The sequence below is a fragment of the Gopherus flavomarginatus genome, chromosome 5, assembly GCF_025201925.1.
Source record: "Gopherus flavomarginatus isolate rGopFla2 chromosome 5, rGopFla2.mat.asm, whole genome shotgun sequence".
Taxonomy (NCBI): domain Eukaryota; kingdom Metazoa; phylum Chordata; order Testudines; family Testudinidae; genus Gopherus; species Gopherus flavomarginatus.
In genome coordinates, this window is record NC_066621.1 from 140,380,765 (window position 1) to 140,403,791 (window position 23,027).

General features: G+C 43.3%; 2 protein-coding genes across 8 annotated transcripts in view; one reads left to right on the top strand and one right to left on the bottom strand.

The window, feature by feature from the left end:
* Positions 1-4,338: 4,338 nt before the first annotated feature.
* Positions 4,339-12,403, bottom strand: BAG5 (BAG cochaperone 5). Of its 7 annotated transcripts, none has more exons than XM_050954194.1 (2): positions 12,312-12,403; positions 4,339-8,909 (listed from the first exon to the last, which is right to left on the bottom strand). In XM_050954194.1, exon 2 carries the CDS (start codon positions 8,879-8,881, stop codon positions 7,529-7,531), a length of 1,353 nt encoding a protein of 450 aa, XP_050810151.1. In that variant the 5' UTR covers positions 8,882-8,909; positions 12,312-12,403; the 3' UTR covers positions 4,339-7,528. The 7 variants fall into 7 exon arrangements, with proteins under 7 accessions (XP_050810151.1, XP_050810157.1, XP_050810153.1 ...); XM_050954200.1 differs by having other exon boundaries at positions 4,339-8,904; positions 12,312-12,402; XM_050954196.1 differs by having other exon boundaries at positions 4,339-8,904; positions 12,237-12,331.
* A 92-nt stretch (positions 12,404-12,495) lies between these two features.
* The window catches only part of LOC127051613 (kinesin light chain 1), a 133,528-nt gene continuing 122,996 nt past the window's right edge, over positions 12,496-23,027 (top strand). The window contains exons 1-4 of the mRNA XM_050954153.1: positions 12,496-12,729; positions 18,266-18,463; positions 19,701-19,764; positions 20,143-20,233. Of these exons, the coding sequence (XP_050810110.1) occupies positions 12,589-12,729; positions 18,266-18,463; positions 19,701-19,764; positions 20,143-20,233 (494 nt within the window). The 5' untranslated portion in view covers positions 12,496-12,588. The remainder of the gene's footprint in view (positions 12,730-18,265; positions 18,464-19,700; positions 19,765-20,142; positions 20,234-23,027) is intronic.

Sequence of the window (23,027 nt, forward strand, 5' to 3'; positions counted from 1 at the left end):
AGGTGACCTCCTGGCCCAGGAAAGGGACGAAGGCAGAGGAGGGGCTGGAGAGTTTTAGTTTGGAGCTGGCTGGGGAAATGGAGGGAGGGCCAAAGGTGCTCTGGCCTCCCTACCGCCCCAAGATGGACCTTGCTGAGGGGTCCTGGTCTCTGTACCTACAAGCTCTGTTTTAAACCATTTTCCTGTCATCTAATAAACCTTCTGTTTTACTGGCTGGCTGAGAGTCACGTCTGACTGCGGAGTTGGGGTGCAAGACTCTCTGGCTTCCCCAGGAGCCCCGCCTGTGCGGACTCGCTGTGGGAAGCGAACTGTGTGGAAAGGGATGCTGAATGCTCCGAGGAAGGCCGACGCTGGGTAAGCTTCTTACCTTGGAGACAGAATGCTCACGGAGAGGAGGCTCCCCCAGAGTCCTGCCTGGCTTTGTACAGAGTAGTTCCAGAGCATTGCCCAGTGACTCTGTGACAACCTGCAAGATGAGGTTAGAGTTGGCATGGCCAAGAAGCGAGTGCTTGAGTGGCTGAAAAGCTGGTGGTGTCAGGGAGCTGACACCATTATGAGAGTCTCCGTCTTACTAGAGGCAAGGATATGTACAGTAACTGTGCCACAGGCCGAGGTGGCCAAACTTACTGACCCTCTGAGCTGTATCCAACAATCTTCAGAAGTTTGAGAGCTGGAGGGTGCCTGCCGAGTCTCAGGGCTTCAGCCCCATGGGGGGTGGCTGCCAGGGCTCATGGAAGGCACCTTCTGGGGCTCGGGGCTTCTGCCCCATGAGAGGCACCTGCTGGGGCCCAGGGCGCCACGAGGGGCTGAAGCCCCATGCACTGGCAGGCATGCTCTGCAGGGCTGAAGCCCTGAGTCCCTACCCCCAGGGCCGGTTTCAGGCACCAGCTGAAGTCTAGCCACCACCTTTCTCTCTCTTCCCCCTCCCCCCCATTAAACCAGGCGCACACTCTGCAGCACAGGGAGTCCCCCTGCATCCTGGCTCCAGCCACCCTGTAGGGTTATTTTGTTTTTTTCCTCTGCTTTGCCGGCCGCGCTGTTTTCTCCCCCACACCGCCATGCCACAGGTTTTTTTTTTCCCCTTGCTATGCCACTCCAGCTGCGTGGTTTTTTTGTTTTGTTCCTCCTCCACCTGCTTTGCCACACCGTGTTTTGTTTTTTTTTTCCCCAGCTTTGCTGCTCCAGCCATGCCGCAGGTTTTTTTTTGCTTGGGGTGGCAAAAAAGCCAGAGCCAGCCCTGCCTACCCCATGCTGCTGGGCAGGCAGAGGCAATGCCTGGATGGGGCACTTGGGGTCAGATTTTTGCCAGGGTTTGCTGGCCCTGCTCAGTCACAGCCAGGCCTCCTCCCTGCTCCCTGCATGGCAGCTGCTGGAGACAGTATACAGCTTTTAGGAGCTGCAGGGACAGCGGCTGCTTTTGCTGCTGCCTCTCCCCCTAGAGTTAAAGCAATGGCCCCTCCCTGCAACTCCCAGCTGTTTGCCACTGCCCCTCTCCATGCGGAGCTAACACCTGGGAGCTGCGGGGAGAGGCCGCTGAGCACAAGAGGAGGGTATGACTCAAGCTGTTTGGGGGCGGCAAACCTTTAAATTGTGCCCTCCCACTCTCAACAGGCACAAGTCATCTCTGGAAGAAGCCCTTAATCCTGCCACAGGGCAGAAGCCCAGAGCTCCCACCCCACTCTGGTAGGCAGAGAATGGGGATGGGGGTCTCCACGCCACACTTCAACTGTAAAAGAGACACATGCGGCTCACAAGCCAGTTTGGCTACCCCTTCCCCTAGGCAGTGATGGAATAATCTTCCCCCATGGGAAAATTTAGTCCTAATGCTCATTAGTTAGAAATTGGTTTGTGCCCTGAAGGAAGGCATGGGAGGGAAGCGGAGAAGAGAAATGTTGACACACAGTGGGATTGGGTAGATAAGGGACAACTGGAACAGCAAAAGGAATCCTGTTTGGTTTTAGTTTTTTAAAATCAAGGAACTAGCAAGATGTTTGACAAACAGCAGCCTGGTCCCTTTGCTTATTTGTTGCTTCACTGCACCCCAGCCTCTCTCTGTCTACTTGGCTTGTAAGCTCTTCCGAGACCATGCATGCAAAGTGTACCTGATAAAGTGTGAGTGCTAAATAGGACATTTTAAGTTAGCACGACTTTAAGGGAACAGTGCTGAGTTATTCTCTCCTCCCATCAAGAGATGTTTTCCAATTAGCTTCTGGAAGAACTTCTCCGAGACAGAAGTTTGCCTATCAAGACTGCATGAGGAGAAACAGCCCAGTTAAGAAGAGCACTGTACGTTTCCATTACTGAGATGGATATTCCTAAAACCTGTTTCCTGTAGGAAGAGCTTACAGCCAAAAACGGACCTAGAAATTACTGTGTCTAGCCAGTGGTCCATCTAGACCAGAGGTCTCAAACTCAAATGACCACAGGGGCCACATGAGGTCTAGTGCATTGGCCTGAGGGTGGCATCACTGACAACCCCACTCTCACTGCACCCGGCCCTGCCCCTACTCCCTTCCATGAGGCCCTGTCCCTGCCCTGCCTCTTCCCACCCCTTCCCCAAAGTCCCCCCCCAACGCTGCCCCTTCCCTGTCACAAGGGGGTGCAAGAGGGGTGCAGCGAGTAGTAGGGGCTCAGGACAGGGAGTTGAGGTGCAGGAAGTGTGCAGGGTGCAGCAGGGGGCTCAGGGCAGGGAGCTGGTGTGTGGAGTGCAAGAGGGGTGAGGGGTGCAGCAGAGGGGTGGGGTGCAGGGTTCGGCAGGGGCTCAGGGGTGGGAGTTGAGGTGCAGGTGTGCAGCAAGGGGCTTGGCAGGGACTTGGGGTGCAGAAGGGGTGCAGGATGCATCAAGGGGCTCAGGGCAGGGAGTTGGGGTGCACGAGGGGTATGGAGTGTGAGCTCCGGCCCGGCACTGCTCACCTAGAGCAGCTCTGGGGTGGCAGCGGCACACATCAGGGCCAGGACAGGCTCCTGGCCCCGCACTTCACCGCTTTAGGAAGCAGCCAGAACCATGGCCCCGAGGGAGCGGGGGTGGGCACAGGGGTCTGCTGCTGCTCCTCCAATACCTCCCACAAAGCTCCCATTGGCCGCGGTTCCCTATTCCCAGTCAATGGGAACTGTGGGGAGCGGTACCTTGAAGCGAGGCATTGCAGGCGCCTCTGCCTTCTCCCCGGCCCGAATGGACATGCTGCCAGCCGCATAAGGGAGTGGCGCGGGGCTCGCGGCGCCATGGGGGGCAATCCCCTGGCATGGAGGTAGGCAGAGGGGCGGGGGGGCGCGAGGACCTTGGCAGGCCGCACAGAAGAGCCCTGCGGGCTGCGTGTTTAAGACCCCTGATCTAGACCATTATTCTGTCTCTGCTAGTGTCTAGTATCAGATGCTACAGCACTAGATAATGGATTTTGTGAAATAACCTTCTCATGGGGAGTATTTCTTTCTAACCATCATCAGTTAGTGATTAGTGAAGAATTAATTAATATACCATCTTAAAATTATACTGGTAGTGGCCGTATCTTATAGCAGTGAGTTTCAAAGATTAATTTTTGTTACCTTTCAACATAATTGGATGATCCTTTGCTTTTGTATTTTTTTTTAAAAAAGATAATAGTGGCAGATTTACCTTCCTTATACTGCTCATTTGTATTCCTCTATCGTGTGCCCTCCATAAACTAACATTCCTCTCTATCCAGTTTCTCTTCCTACAGACGTCTTTCTATGCTATTAGAAATTTTCACCGCCCACTGTGGGCCTCCTTTTTTCTACTGGAAGGTTTTTTTTTTGGGGGGGGGGGGGTGTTTAAGAGAGGATAATTAAAACTGAACATAGTATTTTGGGTGGAAGTATACCATTAAGATATACAATGATTATTTTAGTATTATTTAAATACATCATACTATTTTTAAAACCACCATTTTATGCTTGACTGTGGCTTTTTATGTAGTTGTTCACAGTGACACCTATGTGGGAAGAGTGATTGATTGTATAATCTGTTATTACCTATAAAATACAATCAAAAGAGAACCAAAAATAAGAGAATCCATGGACAGGTTTGCATTGAAATAAAATGCCAATTAAAACTGATTTAATTATTTTGGTGCACAATCTGGGTATACAGCAGACTGAAGAAGCAAGATTTAAAAGGGAGATGAATGAATCCCACAGCTTGAACTTTAAAAATTTTTTCTTTACTGTGTTTTTTTAGGAAAATAAAGATGAGAACACATACTTGCCTCTATCTTTAAGAAAAGCTCAGAGTTTCCTGTCAGGGAAATCAGTTACATTCTGATAATTAACATTCAAAAATTTAAGGAAAGGTAATAGGAGAGAACATAAGTCAACTACAAGTACACGGCAGCAAAATATTTTATTAATAATTAAGGATATAATAAAACAATATTTAACTTTGAATCTGTACCAATGCACTATAATGCATACAGATAAATTTGGATACACACATTTTAAAGAAGATTTACGTACAATCATTAGTTACAAACTTTTCCATTAAGCATACTTTAAAAAACAAACAAACAAAACACTCCACTAAATTGGAAAGAAGGAGGGGGGGGTAAATGGTCATGAGTTACCACAAAATCAAGACTGGGATACTTCAAATCAAATTTAATCATAAATCAATATAATCAGCAAACAAGTATCATGATTTACAACTTTCTCAAAACATAAAAAATATATCCATTCATTTCTTTTGCTAAGATGTAACAGCACAGCACGCACAAAAGCCTTTCCATTCCACTTACTAATAAAATGTAGGCTTTTTGTGAGTTGGTCCTTTTACATCTTGCTGGATAGTTACATACCAGAAAGCAAGTGTGTTCCCCAGTCATCTTGTATATAAAACAAAGCAATTACGTTCTTCAGCACAGAAACTGGATTCTGTAAAATCCATGCACCATACTTTTTTTGGTTTAGCTTATTTAGTTTACTATTCATGCAGAAACTGCTTACAAATACTGCACCAGATAAGGATTTCCACAAATCTTAAATGCTGCACATTTAACTCATGAGCAGAAGACAGTTAAAAATGCAAAAAGCTAAGATCACACAATATGTTGGAACTGGAATCTACTGAGTGAATCATTTTTCAATCCATCTGATGCTTTTGCCTTTTAAAGAATCAACCTGTCACAAAAGCTGAGATAAGCAAATCTTAAATAGAAAAAATATATAGACTATCATTCACCTTTACGGAAAAAAAATTAGAAATGCTGAAAGCGTCACATGACCTACAGAAGAATATGAATGCTCTGATTTTTTTTAAACAATGGCTGTACATCTAACCATTGAAGAGACCAGACAGTAACAGTAATCATAGTAATTAAACTTAAATATAATAAGCATTATCCAACTATGTCATGAAAGTCGCAAATGTATATTAGAAATTATTACTACAATTTAAGTGCTTAACAAAATCTGAAATGACCTTTGTAAACATTAGCAAAATAATTCAGCTGTTTAACACCATTAATAATCAATTTGTTTTAGCCAACAGAATAAGAAACACCGAAGTAGATAGGTTAAACTGTATTTATAAGCAGATGTAATTTGAAAAAAAAAAAGAAAAGGAAAAAAGGGAAGAGATGGGCACAGGTAAGGCCACGCATGAATTGGAAAAATAGGGAGAAGCATCTGAAGAATACATCCTCAGTATTGAGCTATTACTTATCAACTATAATTAATTTTAAAAAAATTCTTTGACAAATAATGTACAAACAGAAGAACAAAAATTCAGTGAATCAAAATAATCATACTTTGAAATTACATAGCTTGTTTCATCCAGATATTTCAAAGCACTTTATAAAGGTGAGTAACTATTATTATCCTCTTCTTCTAATCTGAGGCGCTAGCTGTCTCTCCTAAGGTCACTAAGCAAGTCATTGTGTGGGGAGTTGGGAACAGAATCCAAATTTCCTGAGTCCAAGTCCCACTCTCAAACATATAGTCACAGCAGATCCGTAATATATCACTTTATTTAATTTGATACATATTATAGTTGAATTGTAAATAGAAAAATCCAATTGGTAGAGATGACTATAAATGCATCATGCTGCCATTAGACAAACAGTTCCTGTATCTATCTAAGGTGGTATAACTTTAAGGTGTTGTTAAAAGGCACTTGTCTCACAAAAAACATTTTTTCTCTAATTAGTGTATTTAAAATATAAAATATCTGAAATGATTTACACTTGTTAAAATGTTGCAAATAAATAATCCATTACAAAGTAATAATTTATAAATCTAACATGAAAGGAGCTATATGGGGAAACAGCTATATTTAAACACATTTTTGACCCATTATTCCACTTAGTGCAGCATTCTGTATGATACTTCTACAGTAGCACACTTTTGGTATGATTTATATTGGCTACTAAATTCCTATATTCACAAAGGAAGAGGAACATGCATGTAGAAATAGGATCAGGTTTATTTAACAAGCTGCAGAACTAACCTAACCGCTTGTGAGCTGAAGAAGAGACATCATACCATAAGTAAGCCTTTTATGAGTCTTATGTCTGAAATCACATATGATCAGTATGAAATGTGACACACATTATGAAAAATTTTGTTACTAACTATATTTACAAGGTTAAATCAGGAGTACCCACTGACTTAAGTCATTTTAAAGTGATTTCCATTCTCACAGGTTGCTGAGAAGACCCATCAAATCTAGATCCAATAAGTGAGTTAAAATACATCTAAATGGCAACTAAAGATAATCCAGTGCAGTTTTCAGGGATTTATGGATGGCAGTGAAAAAAAAAAACAACCTCACATTTATCTAATCTATGTATACTATAGTTTTCCTGTCTTTCAAGTCTCATAGCTATCTTCTAATAAGATGGCAGCCTGAATTTGAGGGACTCTTTCTTAGATGTCCAGCACAACAAGAAAATGGATACAACCAGTCATTATGTATGTAAATGTTAATTTCCAACATGTATTATAACACAGCTACATTGTAAAACCAAAAACACAGTAAGGTGAAATGGATGGAACCAAATCAAACACAGAAATGAATAGCCAACATTTTTTTGTATTTAGTTTTTTGATTAGAATAACACATTAGAAGTATGTCCATGCCGCTGTAAAGTTGATGGAGCTAACCTTGCATTTGGCCAATAATCTTAAATTCCCAGTCTTCTTTAAATAGTTTTCCAGTACTGTATTTTAAGGAAATTCCTGCATCTTTGAGAAATGTGCATTCTCTGACTTTTGCATTGTTTCTTTAAAAAACAGTTCGACCAAATATTAGACTCTGATACTTACGCAATTCCTCAACAAAGCCATATCTCCCACATAACATGGTGACCAAAACTGAAAAAAATGGTGTACTGACAATTGCCAGGGCAAATGAGTGAAAGTGTGGGATAGCTGCCATACAGTCAAGCCAACTATTTACACCATCTCCATAACCCGAGCAAATAAGAACACAACTTTTAATCATGTGCAGCTCATGGGAACTATAGTCTACATAAAGTGCAAAAAAGAAAGCAATATCTATCATGAGGCCACTGCTTTTCTAGTACTCCCACTCATCTGTTTTCATGTCTAGATAGTAAAGAATATTCTGTGCAAGCTTTACTGCCTGCTTTCTGGCAACTTTAGATCGTTCATCTCCTTGTGGATCAACAGCATCAAGTGCCAGAAGTTGCTTAGTGAGGAGCTCTTCTAGTCTCATGTAGTTCTTATCAGTTCTGTTTCCATCAAAAGAGAGCACTTCCCTCTGAATCTGAGACAAGTGTCCAAGAACACTCCAGACTGCCTTATGAGACTGGTGTTCCACATCAGTTTGTTCACCACACATTTGTCTTTTTTCAAGTGCTTCCTTTAAATCAATATATGTTATAAGAGTTTGCACTTCTATTACTGCTCTTCTCCTGGCTTCTCTGATACACGGGTTCTTTCCCGGACTCACTTCATCCAAGTGGGCAATTAAACCTTGCAGTTCTGCCTTGCATCCCAAGTACAAATCAGAAGCATTTTCTGCTCTGAAAAGTAAAGAATGAACTTCTTTCATTTTTTTGCGGATCTCTTCTATTTTTAGAATGGATTGATTTTGTGCCAAGTCATAAGCGTGAGCAGAGTCTGCTTCTTCTTCCAAATCCAGATATTGCTGTAATTTATTGATCTCTTCCACCACTTCCTTTCTGTAATTTCTTATTTCTGTGTGACCACAAACATCCAAAGCATCCAAATCAGCAATCAGACCTGTAAGCACACAGGATAAATGCCTACAAGTCTCATTATTATTTACTCCCATTAAGACTGCAATAAGAGTTCCCCTAGCCTTGTTCACATCACACATAACTGAGTTAATTTTTGAGACTGAAGGATGTGCATCACTGGAGAGTGGCAGGGAAGGTTGCTGCTTTATACAGCTTTCTATAATCTCTTGAACTGCGCAAACTTTTGTCAGAGTGTGATATCTTGCTTTCCGTAACGAGATTTTTCCTCCAGTTTTCACCTGAGTGAGTCTCAACACAATATCCTGAATACCCTCTTCAAATTCATCAGTTATACAGTTGCCACCTTTATAAAAAGGTGTGATCTCACGTTCTACCAATGATTGAGCTTCTTTATATATGGCCTCTATTTCCAGTCTGTGTGGATGGTTCGCATTCTGCTCCAATGCCTTGAGTAGTCTCTCTGTTTCCTGGGCTGCTCGTTTTCTCACCTGCTGAATGTCCCCTTTTCCTTCAGTATCTACAGAATCTATTTCAAAAAGCTGTTTAGTCAGAGTCCTCTCCAGTTTCTTGTAATCCCTGTCAGTAGACAGGCCACTGAAAACCACCACCTGCTGTTCAATATCTCTGACTTCTTTCTGTATTTCTTGCAGTCTTTTGATGGAAGGGTGTTGGTTACCCATATCCATTATCTTTTATCCTCCAGTTCCAACTGAACTACAAATAAGGCAAAAATAAGAACTATGACTGACAAAATTATATCAGACACTGACTGACATTTCATGCTACCTTTAACAACTTTTATAAGGCCTCAAGTCACTTTAAAATATTTAATAAACTAATTTGAGCTAAAAAGCTACAGAGACTTTTACTGGTATAAGTTTAAAAAAAAAAAGAGTGAACCACTTAACTTCAAAACATACAATATTTCCCTGTTCTTTTGTGCATATATCTCTAATGCTGTCTGCAAGCTTCTTGCTATTAAATGATATGCATTAGAGCTGTCAAGCAATTAAAAAAATTAATTGCACTATTAAATAATAGAATCCTATTTATTTAAATTTTACCATGCTTTCTACAGTTTCAAATATACTGATTTCAATTATAACAGAATACAAATTGTACAGTCCTCACTTTATATTTTTTATTTCAAATACTTGCACTGTAAAAAACAAAAGAAACGGTATTTTTCAATTCACCTAATACAAGTACTGTAGTGCAATCTCTTTATCATGAAAGCTGAACTTACAAACGTAGAATTATGTACCAAAAAACCCCCTGCATTCAAAAACAAAATATAAAACGTTAGAGCCTACAAGTCCACTCAGTCCTATTTCTTGTTCAGCCAATCGCTCAAAGAAACAAGTTTGTTTACATTTGCAAGAGATAATGCTGCCCGCTTCTTGTTCAGTTTCACCAGAAAGTGAGAACAGGTGTTCGCATGGTGCTGTTGTAGTTGGGAGTTGCAAGATATTTACATGCCAGATGCACTAAAGATTCATATTTCTCTTCATGCTTCAACCATCATTCCAGAGGACGTGTCCATGCCGATGATGGGTTCTGCTCAATAACAATCCAAAACAGTGCAGATAGACACGTGTTCATTTTCATCATCTGAATCAGATGCCACCAGCAGAAGGTTGATTTTCTTTTTTTGGTGGTTTGGGTTCTGTAGTTTCTGCATTAGAGTGTTGCTCTTTTTAGACTTCTGAAAGCATGCTCCACATGTCATCCCTTTCATATTTTGAAAGGCACTTCAGATTCTTAAATCTTGGGTCAAGTGCTGTAGCTATCTTTAGAAATTGGTGCCTTCTTTGCGTTTTGCCAAATCTGTAGTAAAAGTGTTCTTAAAATGAACACGTGCTGAGTCATCATCTTAGACTTCTATAACATGAAATATATGGCAGAATGCAGGTAAAATAGAGCCAGAGACATACAATTCTCTCCCAAGGAGTTCAATCACAAATTTAATTAAAAGCAGTGAAGAGTCCTGTGGCACCTTATAGACTAACAGACGTATTGGAGCATGAACTTTCGTGGGTGAATACCCACTTCGTCAGATGCATGTAGCCATGCGAACACCTATTCTCACTTTCTGTGACATTGTAAATAAGAAGTGGGCAGCATTATCTTCCGTAAATGTAAACAAACTTGTTTGTCTTAGCAGTTGGCTGAATGAGAAATAGGACTGAGCGAACTTGTAGACTCTAAAGTTTTGAATTGTTTTGTTTTTGAGTGCAGTTCAGAGGTGAAAGTAAGCCAGTATGGACCGGTACAGCGTACCAGTAAAAAAGCGGCTGCCAATACAGGCCACTACACAGCCGACATTAAAGCACTGCCAGGGAGCACTTTAAGCACCGTACCGGCAGCGCCACTGACAGGGAGCCACTGGGGCCTAGTGATTTAAAAGGGCCTGGGGCTCACGGCAGCCAGTGGCCAGAGCCAGTGACCAGAGCCCCGGGCCCTTTAAATCGCTGCTGGAACCCTGGACAGCGCTAGCCAGGCAGCACTGGCTGGGGGAATCTGGCCCCATCCCTGCCCCTTCTGCTTGAGGCCCCTCCCCTTCTGGGGGCCCAGACCATTCCCCCCAACCTTGCCTAGGACGCTGTCTGCCACCGATAAGCCCTTTAAGTTACTGTCACCCCATGCAGTTATGTAACAGAAAAAATAAATCTACATTTGTAAGTTGCACCTTCACAATAAAGAAATTGCACTAGAGTACTTGTATGAGGTGAACTGAAAAATGCGATTTCTTTTATCATTTTAACAGTGAAAATATTTGTAATCAAAAATAATATAAAGTAAGCAGTATACACTTTGTATTCTGTGTTGTAAATGAAATCAGTAAATTTGAAAACGTAGAAAACATCCAAAAATATTTAATAATAAACAATAGTATACCAAATGAAAAACAGTGCAACTAAAACCGTGATTAATTTTTGAGTTAATCGCATGAGTTAAATGTGATTAATCACCAGCCCTAATATGCACTTTTGAATTTACACTGCTAGAAGTCTTTGTTCACTCTCTCAGCTATAACGATTACAAGCAATGCAGAACAAATTGGTTACTTCAGTAATGAAGAAAATTAATGAGGCAATTTTCAATCCTTAATTTTTTAGTATTATATACATACATACACACACACACACATCCCTACCTGGTAAATAAATATACCCTTCCCACTCACTTGCATTATTCAGAATAGGAATTATAAACAACCAACACTAAAACAAAGAACACTGTCAACCTTTTACCCATATCTATCTATCCCCAGCAACCTTCACAGCCTCCTCCACCATCCAGTGCCCTTAACGTGCACCCATCTACCCCAGACGATCTACACCTGTTTCTACACACCCAGAGCCCTTCACCTGCATCCACCCTATCCAACGCCCTTCCCCTGCGCCCATCTAGCCCTGGCTCCCCTCTCCTGCCTCATTCAGTATCCTTCACCCCCCACACCTCCCGGCGGCCCTTCACTCATCACTTTCCTCACTCGAGGTGCCCTCCCCCGCCCTTCCAGCACCACCTGTCCTCAAGCAGCATCCATAACCATCCCCAGCACCGCGGCCCCTGCATAAAATGGGAGGGGGAGTGTGAGATGGCCCCTAGTCCCCACAGACTGGGATGACCACATGGCGCCTACCCCAGCCAGCAGCCTTGGGGGAAGACAGTCCCCTGGAGCAGGCCCCGATCCCCCCGGAGCCCGGACTCGCTACATCCCTGCAGGAGGGGCCGGGATCCGCCAGGCCACCCCGCCGCCGGCAGGTTGTGACTTCACAATGGGGGCGTCCCCGGGGAACGGAGAGCGAGTGCCAGGGCCCAGAGCCGGCTCCCCCTTAGCGGGGGCGGCAGCGAGCGAAAGCCCGGCCCCCGGGCCACAGGTGGAATAGAGCCCCCGTCTCTCCCTCTCCTCAGTGACCCGGCAGCCCGGACCCCTTCCCTACCAACCCCCGCTTTCCTCCACGCCCCGGCAGCCCGACCCCTCCCCCCACCTCAGGCGGGGCTGCCTGCTCTTCCCCGCGACGTCCGCCCGCTTACCCGGCTCAGCAGACGCTGTTCTCCCGCACACAGAACATGGGTCGGTCAGAGTCCCCCTCCCCGCCAGCCTCTCACCTGTGGGCCGCCGGCGGCTGTCAGTCGCCCGCAGGCCAAACGGCGGCTAACCCGAGGGCCCCCGTCCCCGCCCTCACTCGGCGGGGGCGCACGGGGAAGGGAGCGAAGGGCAGCCTGAGCTGCGCAGCCGAGAGACCGATCGAGACGCTCTATCCGCGGTTACCGCCGCCCAGAGGCCGGAGCTGCGCCGCCTGCCGCACCGCAGGGAGATGTTTCGGGCGGCCTTCTGCTTGCGACATGGCCGTAAAGCTGCAGGGAAAGGGGAGGGTGAGGCGCGATGGCAGTGGCGGCGGCAGCAGCGGTTAGAGTGGGCCGGCGCGTGAGGCACGTGTGCTCTGGAACGCGCCGCTGCTTCTCCCGAGCCGGTGGCGGCGCGGGGCTCCTGGCTGCTGAGAGGGGGCGCGAGCCGGAGAGCCGGGTAAACAGGCAGAGGGGGCGCAGGGTGACGGGGAAAGTCTCCGCTGGGAGCCCGGGCCGCCCGGGTCTGGCCCCGGGTTTTGAGGGAGCGAGAGCCTGCCCCGCCCCGCGCCACCGGGGTTGTATTGCTGAGGGAGGCGGGGGTTGGTTCAGTAGGCAGAGCGGGGAGCCGGAACTCTCTAGCTCTCTCCCGGGAGGGGTGGACTCCACCCCTGCCTCCGGCTCCATGCGGGTGGACCGCTGGACCTGCATGGAGCCTCATCTCCCTCCCCCCCATGGTTTTTGGTACAAGATTTGGGGCCCTGCTGGGTGCAGCCGGGCACTGGGTGTCAGGACTCGTGCGCTTTGTTCCCCGGGGGCAGTAGGGAATCAGCTAGACTCTCCCAAGTAGAGGCTGGGAGCCGGGACTCCTGGGTTCTCTTCCTGGCTCTAGAGTAGCAGCCCTGTTAATCTGTATCTGCAAAAAGAACAGGACTCAGGAGTACTTACGCTGAAATAAATTTGTTAGTCTCTAGGGTGCCACAAGTAATCCTGTTCTTCCTGGCTCTGGTGAGGGAACGGGGGTGTGTGGATTCTGGGGTGATATTTTCCCTGGATTATGCTTCCCCGTATTCCCAGGGCTTCTCATGACAGGATTTTACTTGCATTTCCTGTTTAATTATTTGAAGAAGTTTTGTAAAACCGTCAATAGTATTTGGGCAGCACTTCTCAAGAAATGAAACATTTGCCAAGGGTCAGGGCAAGTCTAATAAAATCTCATTAGCTGCTTTTTAATTGTATGTGGTTCTTGATTAGCAAATAAATGAGTGTGATGCTTAGGAAACAGTATGGTCTGGGAGGAACCCGACCAGCAAGTGATTTGGAATCAGACCCTCTGCTGCTACTGATTGATTTCTTGTGTGGCCTTGGCAAACTGTGTTGCTCTTCTCCAGGGATAGTATTTACCTGCCTCTTGGGCTGCTGTGGAGATTAATATTTGGAGAATTTTTCATAAGTGCTACCTAAATGTCAAGTGTTATTAATGAAGTGTAATTTGGGATTAAAAAAAAAATCTAGCAGGTCTTGAGAAAACTAATATGCATACCTATTTTATATTTAGGCTGGTCAGAATTAAATTTTTTAATATAATTTTGATGGATAATGGTTATTTTTAAACATTTTTTTCTTTTTATCTATTTAAATTTTCAGAGTTGCAGGACATTAACTGGGGGGCAGTCTGACAACAGTTATGTAATGACAGTAGATGCTGAGATTCAAAAAAATTAAACCTTTATTATCATTAAAACACAAATTGTCAACATCAAATGTCAAAATAAGTCTTCACCACTCTTTTTATAACAGCCCTTAACATAATTTGATCAATTGTTCTCAATGTCCACTGAAGGTAGGCCAAGAAGCAATCTATTTAATCTGTAGGCAAGGGAGAGTTGTTAGGATAAACCTTCTAACTGTGAGATTAGTTAAATACTGGAATAGGCTTCCAACTGAGGTTGTAGAATGCTTGTTGTCATTGGTTTTTGAGAACGTTAGACAAACACAGGGATGGTCTAGATCAGGGTTCTCAAACTTCATTACACTGTGACCCTCTTCTGACAACAAAAATTACGACAGGACCTCAGGAGGGGGCATTGAAGCCTAAATCCACCCAAGCTCTGCAGTCTCAGGTGGGGTGGCAGGGTCAAAGCCAAACCCCATGGGTGGCCAGCTGGAGCCCCGAGACCCCTGTGCCCTCCCCTCATGGCCAGAGCCACAAGCCCCCCCACCTGCCTGGAGGAGCTCCGGACCAGCCAAAGCCCCAAGCTGAGCCTCCCGCTGCCTGGAGAAGCCCTGGCAAGGCTGGCTGAAGCCCTGAGCCGAGCCCCGCCCCCCGTGCTGGGAAGAACCTGGGACTGGCCACAATCACACCTCCTCTTCCTGGACCTCTCGAGGTCCCTTCCAGTCCTAGAGTCTGAGTCTATGACTCGACATGCCTGGGGAAAAGCATCTATAGAACAGTGGTTTTCAAAGTTCAGATTGCGACCCAGAATGCACAGCACTGGCTCAGCACCCAGGAACCCTGGCAGTCCCTACCTCTTCTGACACTGCCCTGCATCCCGAAAGTGGCCAGCAGCAGATCCAGTTTGTAGGCAAGGGGGCCATGGGGCTCCGCGTGCTGCCCCCACCAGCCAATGGGAGCTGGGGTGGGAGAGTGCCTTCAGGCTGGGGTGGGGGAGTGCCACTTGCATGCCTCTACCTAGGAGCTGGACCTGCTGGCTGCTTGCAGAGTGCAGTATGGTCCGCAGGAAGCCTGCCGCTGCGCCACAGTTGCACTGCTGACCAGGAGCTGCCAGAGGTAAGCCCATGCCCCAACCCCACGTTCCTGCCTGAGCCCCCCCCCCAACCTGGAGCCCCTTCCTGCACCCCAACTCCTCAGCCCCCACCCCAGAGCCTGCACCACCAGCCCAGAGCCCTGACCCCATCCTGAACTCTAACCCCCCACCCCACCCCAGAGCCCCCTCCCACATACTGAACCCCTCATTCTTGGGCCCCACCCTGCAGCCCTCACCCTTGCACTCCAACCCTCTGCCCAAGCCCCCTCACACACCCTCAACCCCTCATCCCCAGTTCAGTTGTCATGGGCATCAACAATTTTCTTCAACTGGGTCGCCAGAAAAAAAGTTTGAAAACCACTGCTGTAGAAGACACTTTTGATATGTTACATGCAGTCTCCGGGGCAGCTGAGGTGGCAGTATGTGCCTCCTCAGCTGCCCTGGAACCTTCAGGGCATAATAATAGTAAAAACTTTGCTGCCAAACCCCGCAGCCAGTGGTTCAATGGCCGAGCCCCACTGACCTGGCCAAGGGAGGCCAAAGATGAAGTCCAAGGGCTTCAGCCCCAGGCAGAGGGCCTGTAACTTGAGCCCTTCCACTCAGAGCGGAAGCCCCTAGGCTTGGGCTTTGGCCTGGGAGGGTGAGGCTCAGGCTTTGGCTCTGGGCCTCAGCAAGTCTAAGCCAGTCCCAGCAACCCCATTAAAATGGGGTCCTGACCCATGTTTTGAGAACTGCTGGTTTAGATAATGGTTAGTCCTGCCTCAGTGCAAAGAGCTGGAATAGAAGACTTTGAGATCCCTTCCTGCCCTATGTTTCTATGATTCTGTGAAAATAGATAAGGTAAATATTGTTAAATCAAGCTGTAATATGTTCAAGCAATGTTTTTCTTACTTTGCTTATCTATAAATTTCAATTATTGATGGAAATTTTTTTTATTGGGCTGTGCATATATGGTGAAAGCAATGTTAACTGACATTTACCAATAAATATCTAATCCTTCCAAGCCTATTTATATTGTAGTGCAATTCTAGACTAATTACTACATTATCATACAAGTAGAGGCTAGAGTTTGAGAATCTTTATACAATCTGAATTTCCTCAATATAGCAAAATTAGCCAAGTTCTAAATCAGGGATTGGCAACCTTTGATACATGGCCTGTCAGCGAAAGCCACTGGCGGGCCAGGACAATCCGTTTACCTGCAGCATCCGCAGGTTCGGCCGATCGCAGCTCCCGCTGGCTGCGGTTTGCCATCCCAGGCCAATGGGGGCTGCGGGAAGCGATGTGGGCTGAAGGATGTGCTGGCTGCCACTTCCTGCCGCCCCCATTGGCATGGGATGCTGAACCACGGCCAGTGGGAGCTGTGAACAGCCGAACCTGCGGACGCTGCAGGTAAACATACTGTCCCGGCCCACCAGCTGCTTTCCCTGACAGGCTGCGTGCCAGAGGTTGTCGATCCCTGTTCTAAATGTTGATTCCACAAGACCCAGGTTTAGAAATTTTTTTCTAAGCGCAGTGCAGGTGTTACCTGTTCACTCAGCTCTCTGAATAAAGAACATCAGATTAGGGACCCAATCTTGTAAATATTTATACACACACTTAACTTTATGCACTGTGCATAGTCCCACTGCGGTCAGTGAGAGTACTCATGCGGTGTGAACCACATACAGGCACAACTTTACCTGCCTACAAGATACAACTAAGATTAATTATAAATGGAGAAATAAGAATGTTGTTGTTGTTTAATAACTTTTGTCCCGTTTAAAGCTTAACTTTAAAAATGCTGGTAGCATACAATAATTTATATTTCTATAGTGCCTTACCTTTCATCTGAGAGTGCTTTACATACTTCAGAATGTTTCTCTGACAAATATCACCCTGATTTTGTAGATTGGGAAACTCTGGTCCAAAATCAAAAAGTGTCATTAACAGAGTATGTTAGTAGTCCAGAGTTCTCCCTGCTCCTCCCTCAACAAACCACTGGTTAGTACCTCCTTTATGCACTCTTACAGGCATACACAGGCAAAGAATAAACTGCAAGGAAAACTGCAAATGAAAATATATACGAGACTCATCCTGTACCTAACAGTCTCCTGTGCTACCATCAAATATATTAACAAGACAGAATGTCCATGACGTGAAGAAGTGAAAGTGTGATCTAAGGGTTTCTTTAGTCTGTGTCTGTATCACAAAGTCACTTGTGCCTCTCTGACAGTTTGATAAACATATCATAAAAGTGAATTACTGATTATCAAGGTCCCTCCCCCACTCTGAACTTTAGGGTACAGATGTGGGGACCTGCGTGGACACTTCTAAGCTTAATTACTAACTTAGATCTGGTAACACTACCACCATCCAGAAATTTCAGTGTCTGGAACACTTCCTATCCCCCCAAAACCTTCCTCTCCCTGGACAGCCTTGAGAGGCTTTTTCACCAAGTTCCTGGTGAACACCGATCCAACCCCTTGGATCTTAACACAAGGAGAATTTATCCATCCCCCCCTTGTTTTCCCCCCACCAATTCCTGGTGAGTCCAGATCCAATCCCCTTGGATCTTAAAACAAGGAAAAATCAATCGGGTTCTTAAAAAGAAAGCTTTTAATTAAAGAAAGAAAGGTAAAAATCATCTCTGTAAAATCAGGATGGAAAATACTTTACAGGGTAATCAGATTCATATAGCCCATAGGAACCCCCTCTAGTCTTAGGCTCGAAGTTACAACAAACAGAGGTAAAATCCTCTCAGCAAAAAGGAACATTTACAAGTTGAGAAAACAAAAATAAGACTAACATGCCTTGCCTGGCTCTAACTTACAAGTTTGAAACATGAGAGACTGATTTAGAAAGATTTGGAGAGCCTGGATTGATGTCTGGTACCTCTTAGTCCCAAGAGCGAACAACCCCCAAAACAAAGAGCACAAACAAAAGACTCCCCCCCCCCCCCAAGATTTGAAAGTATCTTGTCCCCTTATTGGTCCTCTGGTCAGGTGTCAGCCAGGTTTACTGAGCTTCTTAACCCTTTACAGGTAACAGAGGCATTAACCCTTAACTATCTGTTTATGACACTGATGTAAACTTAAATCAAGCTAACCTGAACTCTCAAAACTTTTGTTTTCATTATTGTGTTTTAAGATTAGACTCAGCTGTGTGAGACATTTTTATTATACTTTTCTAAGAAACACTATGCAAAAAATTTTTTAAATGGTTGGGTTTTTTTATTTTGTTTTTAAGGCTTCAAGTTTCTGCCCTCCCGCACATTCTTGCAATGATTGGATTGGTCCTCCTGACAGTCAGTCAAACCTCAGACCAATAGTATTTCATATTCCTAAAAATGAATCGCCACTGGGACGAAGACTTAGGGAATTTAGACAGGAAACTCAAGTTTGGAACCAACAATTCTGGGCAAGCCAGAATGTGTCATTCAGAAAGGTGAGCATGTAGATGAGGTACTAAGCCACTTGGTGGTGCTGAGTTTCCTTAAGAATTTGTGGCGTTAGCAGCTGATTCTGTTTGGCTAGATTAAAATTTTTTCACAAATTGTGTTGTATAGTGACATTGAACCATGATAGTTGTACATAATATAACTGTTCAGAATAGTTGAGAGCACTACAACTAATCATTTTATCTTTATAAACTATTACTAAATGGTGTGGTTTTGCAATTATTTATCTCTTGTTTTAAATTGATTTTATAGTTGATTAATAGTAGAGCGTTTTTTGCCATTAAATAGGCTTATCAATACTGAGTGCATATAAAGATGAGCTGCAAAGCTAAAAAGTGTGTGTACTTTTACTGTTGCTTGAGGATGTACAAAGAGATTCTCCAAACTTTTTGCTGCTTGTTTTTTACATTAGAAATATACAGTTGTGATTGTCCTCTTTTCTGGAGGATCTGGAATGTGAGACTAAAGCTGGTCACTGAAAACTGAGCTATTGTTCTAACTCCAATGGCATAGATGCAATCACTGAGGGGAAAATGAGGGACGTATCTCCCCTCACCAACTTTACTGTCCTGTTGATGTGTTTTTAAATAATGGCTACAAGCAGTGCATTTCACTCCTGGTCCCTCTCAATTCTTTTTCTTACGTGGGAAGAATATGTTGAATTCTAGGTTTGGAGAGGACCAACTCATCTATCCACCTCAAGCTGTGATGTAAACTATTTCTGTTTTTTTTTTTTGTTTTGTTTTTAAGATAGAAAGAAAAAAATTAACTAAAACAAAAGTAACCAATTTTTTAAAATTCTATTAAGTAACTATGAATTTATTTTAAAAGGTTTAAGATCTTTCTGTGAATTTCACTACAATGGGCATAAGGCAGGAAGACCTTAAGAACTGATATGTTGCCTTATTTAAAATTTACAATGTAAGGTCTTGATCCTGAAAACACTAAGCATATACATACCTTTACTCACATGAATAGTGCAATTTACTTCAGTAGGACTGTTTGCATGAATAAAATTATGCACATTCTTAAGAGTTTATAGTATTGGGTCTAAGTGATTGTTTCCTGAAGAGCATCCAGTTAACTGATTATTGGTTTAGGTAGAAAACACTGTAGTCATTATCTGATGTATAAATATTGCTCAGATTATTGAAACTATTGATCAGTAAGATAGCTGACTTCTAGAATTAAATACATTTAGTTATAATGTTAAATGCATTTTAGGGAAAAGAAGAATTCATTTACTCAAGACTGAAGGCTAAAGGTCTGGAAATGAAAGATGAAACAGGTTAGTGAGATCATTGTTTTTAAAATGTAAAATGCTTTCTGAAAGGGAGAGTTCTGGTGAATTTTAAGTTTTCAGCAGATAGTTCAAACTCTTCTAAAGAAAATTAAGAGCAAATCCTGCCTCTGCCTCCATGGTTACAGAGCATCGCTTGGCAGTACTACCAATGCAGTTCTGTGACCCAGCAAGGCTGGGTTGGTCAGGGTTTGAAAGGCTGTGCCGGTGTGTGGTAGACGACTCATCTCTACAGTAGTTCTTTGCACAATGGTGCCTGTGGGTCTCACTCACATTCTGTAGCAGAGCAACATTTTCTGAGTCCTCAGTTCAGTGTATTAATCACAAGAACAACCTTGATGTATTTATGTTGAAATTTATTTTCAGGTCAAAAGGTAACATTGAGTGCAGAAGAAATGGCAGATTTTTACAAGGACTTTTTAAGTAAAAATTTTAAAAAGCATATGTGTTATAACAGGTAGGTGTATGCTCTTCCTGTTGGGTAATACACATAATTCATCTAAGTTAAAGGGACACCATCAACTTAGATCGTCCTTTTTGTCTGAAACTTTTTGCCTGCTGTTGTTAGAAGTAGTCCCTAAGGTTGTTTGCTGAAAGAGATTAGAGGAAAATAATTTTTTCTCTTAAATTTGTTTTGCATGTGACAGAACTTCATGTATAGTCACTTTGAGAATGTCCACTATTTATAGTTAGATCCAGCTCCCCAGGAAATTAATCAGTCTCCCCATGGACTTAGATGGGAGCTGAATCAGCCTTCAGTCAGTTAGTTTCCCTTTTTATTATACATGTCTTTCAACAGCTACAGGAGAAAAAATTACAATTGGAACTGTGATTGTAAAACCACTTAACTTTTGAAAAATTGAGTAGACTTCTAGTTGACTGTGTCCCTTTAAACACTGAATTAAGCAGTGACAATGTGATTGTTTTTGCATTCAGTAGAAAATCTTGACATGTAAACTAAATAATATTTATCATTTGTACTTTATTCTTGTTTTTTATTTTTCACCATTTTTACCTATAAGCTTACCAAACTGAAATTGATTAGTTTTGTTTTGTAGGGTGAGGTACTTGAAGTTATGTGGGTTTTTCTTTGCTGTATTTGAACCCAATCTAAGACCACTCCTGAGACAGATCCTTAGAATCATTATTCTTGCATGCAGCATCTCTTTCTCCTCTGTTGTGTTGAACGGTATTGAACCCTAAAGAGTTAAGGTGCTACTAGAAGTCGTGTTTTTCTGCTACAATATTCTGATCTTTCATATTACACATTTACTATGAATTGTGGTTTGGAGTTATATGTACAGTAACTTTGTACTTTTACCATAAGAACCATTAAAAAAAAAATTCCTTAATGTTTAACTATAGAAGAACACACAGCAATAGCCTTAAAACACTGACACTCAAAAATGCTGTGATTATATATTTTGAATAACAAAATGGCTACAGCTATAGCAAATGTATCGCTTGGTGCTTGGGAAAGCAGACAGTGCTACTCCCTGAATTGGCCATTAGAAGGCTCACTGTAGTGAACTGTGACTAATATTCCACCTATCAGGTAAGAGTTCAGAATCTCTTCCTGAATATAGTTCTTGTTGCTGTGCTGCGATCAGCTCAGCTGGCTACAATTACATCATTTTAATTAAAAAGTGTAATTGTACAGCCCAGAAGATAGCAGTGCTTATTATAGGCATTCTGATTTCTGAGGGCTTAGCTTGTAGAATCTGTTATTCATGTGTTCAGTTATACACTTTCTGAGCATTGCCAGCTGGACTGGGAGTTGTGGCTGCAGTAGACTTGAAATCTGAAAAATCATCATGCTTTTTAGTGTAGTTTAAAAATTAACTGATACTATGACTGCATTGGCTCCATGAATATGCATTTAGGAATATTTATACTGAAAACATTATCTAGTTTTGAAAACTGGAGTAAAAGTTTAAGCAAAGGAAATAAACAGGAAATGAGATCGTAGCATATATATAATTCTCATTGTGGAAGTAAAGGGGAAAGAGAGATAATTACAATATTAGTAGTGTGACCTGTTGATTTACATGCATTTTAAGAGATGTTGGGTTTTATCTTTGTTACATTTTATGTGTAGTTTGCTACTAATTAAGGCCTGATCCAGGGTCAGGCCTTTATTGTGCCAGGCACATACATAAAAGCTTTCCCATAGAGTTCTGCCAGTTGATCCTGACCAGTAACATCACTGCTATTCCAGCACTAAGCCTGTTTTAACCAGATCCTGCTAATTGTGCAGTGTTTTGTGAAATAGACAGATGTCCACTGGAATTAGAAAGAGATAACAAAACATACTTTCATTTGTGAGAAGAGTAAGGATTTGAAATCAGTTATCAAGAGGTGCAGACTGTTTTACCCAGATCCTGAATTATTTCTTAAAGGCATGCCTCCACCCCCTCCACCCCCCCAAAAAGGAGGGAGGGTAAAAGATATCATTTTAAAGAATATGAACTTTACAAGGCAGAATACTGGCTGAATAAAATATATATATTGACTTACAAACCTAGCATTTGTCATAATGGATCAGATAATTTGACCTTTTAAGACTGACTTTTTTCTGCCTTTGGCAGTGATCAACTCTGCACATCCAAATGCATGCATATACACATACACCTGGCTAATAGTACAGCACTGGAAAATTCTCTCTGAATGCTTGATGATCAACTTTCCCTCTGAACTATGAGGCTTGATAACCCTTATCTTAGCTTGCATAAGTTTTTAAATGTAATTGGTATAATTGGCCATAAAACTATTCAACCCCTCTTTAATTCTAGTAGCGTATTAAACTGAGTGCCTGCAGCCATGCATTCTATAGACTGATTACACAATGTTTGACTTCTTTTTAACCATCTACTTACTTACAAATTTTCACAGGCAAATTAGCGCTAATTAGTCATAATTGAATTGTCATGTGTCAATGCCTCTAGGATAGCTAATGCAATTATCTACCTCTTTCTCTTCCCCATCCTCTGTTTTTTCTTCTTGTACTGATTGTTTTTCTGGTGCTGAAATCTAGAGAATGGTACAAACGTAATTTTACTATCACATTCCTCATGGGACAAGTGGCCTTTGAGAGGGCATGGAGGAGGCTTGGCTGGAAAAAGACGAAAGTTGGAAATTAACGCTCACCAGTCGTATAGAAAACAACAACACAGTAAAGGCTGTTGGACTGACACACTGTTTGTGGTCACATTCAGACTCTAGTTGCTGTGGCAGTAATTCACTGTTTACTT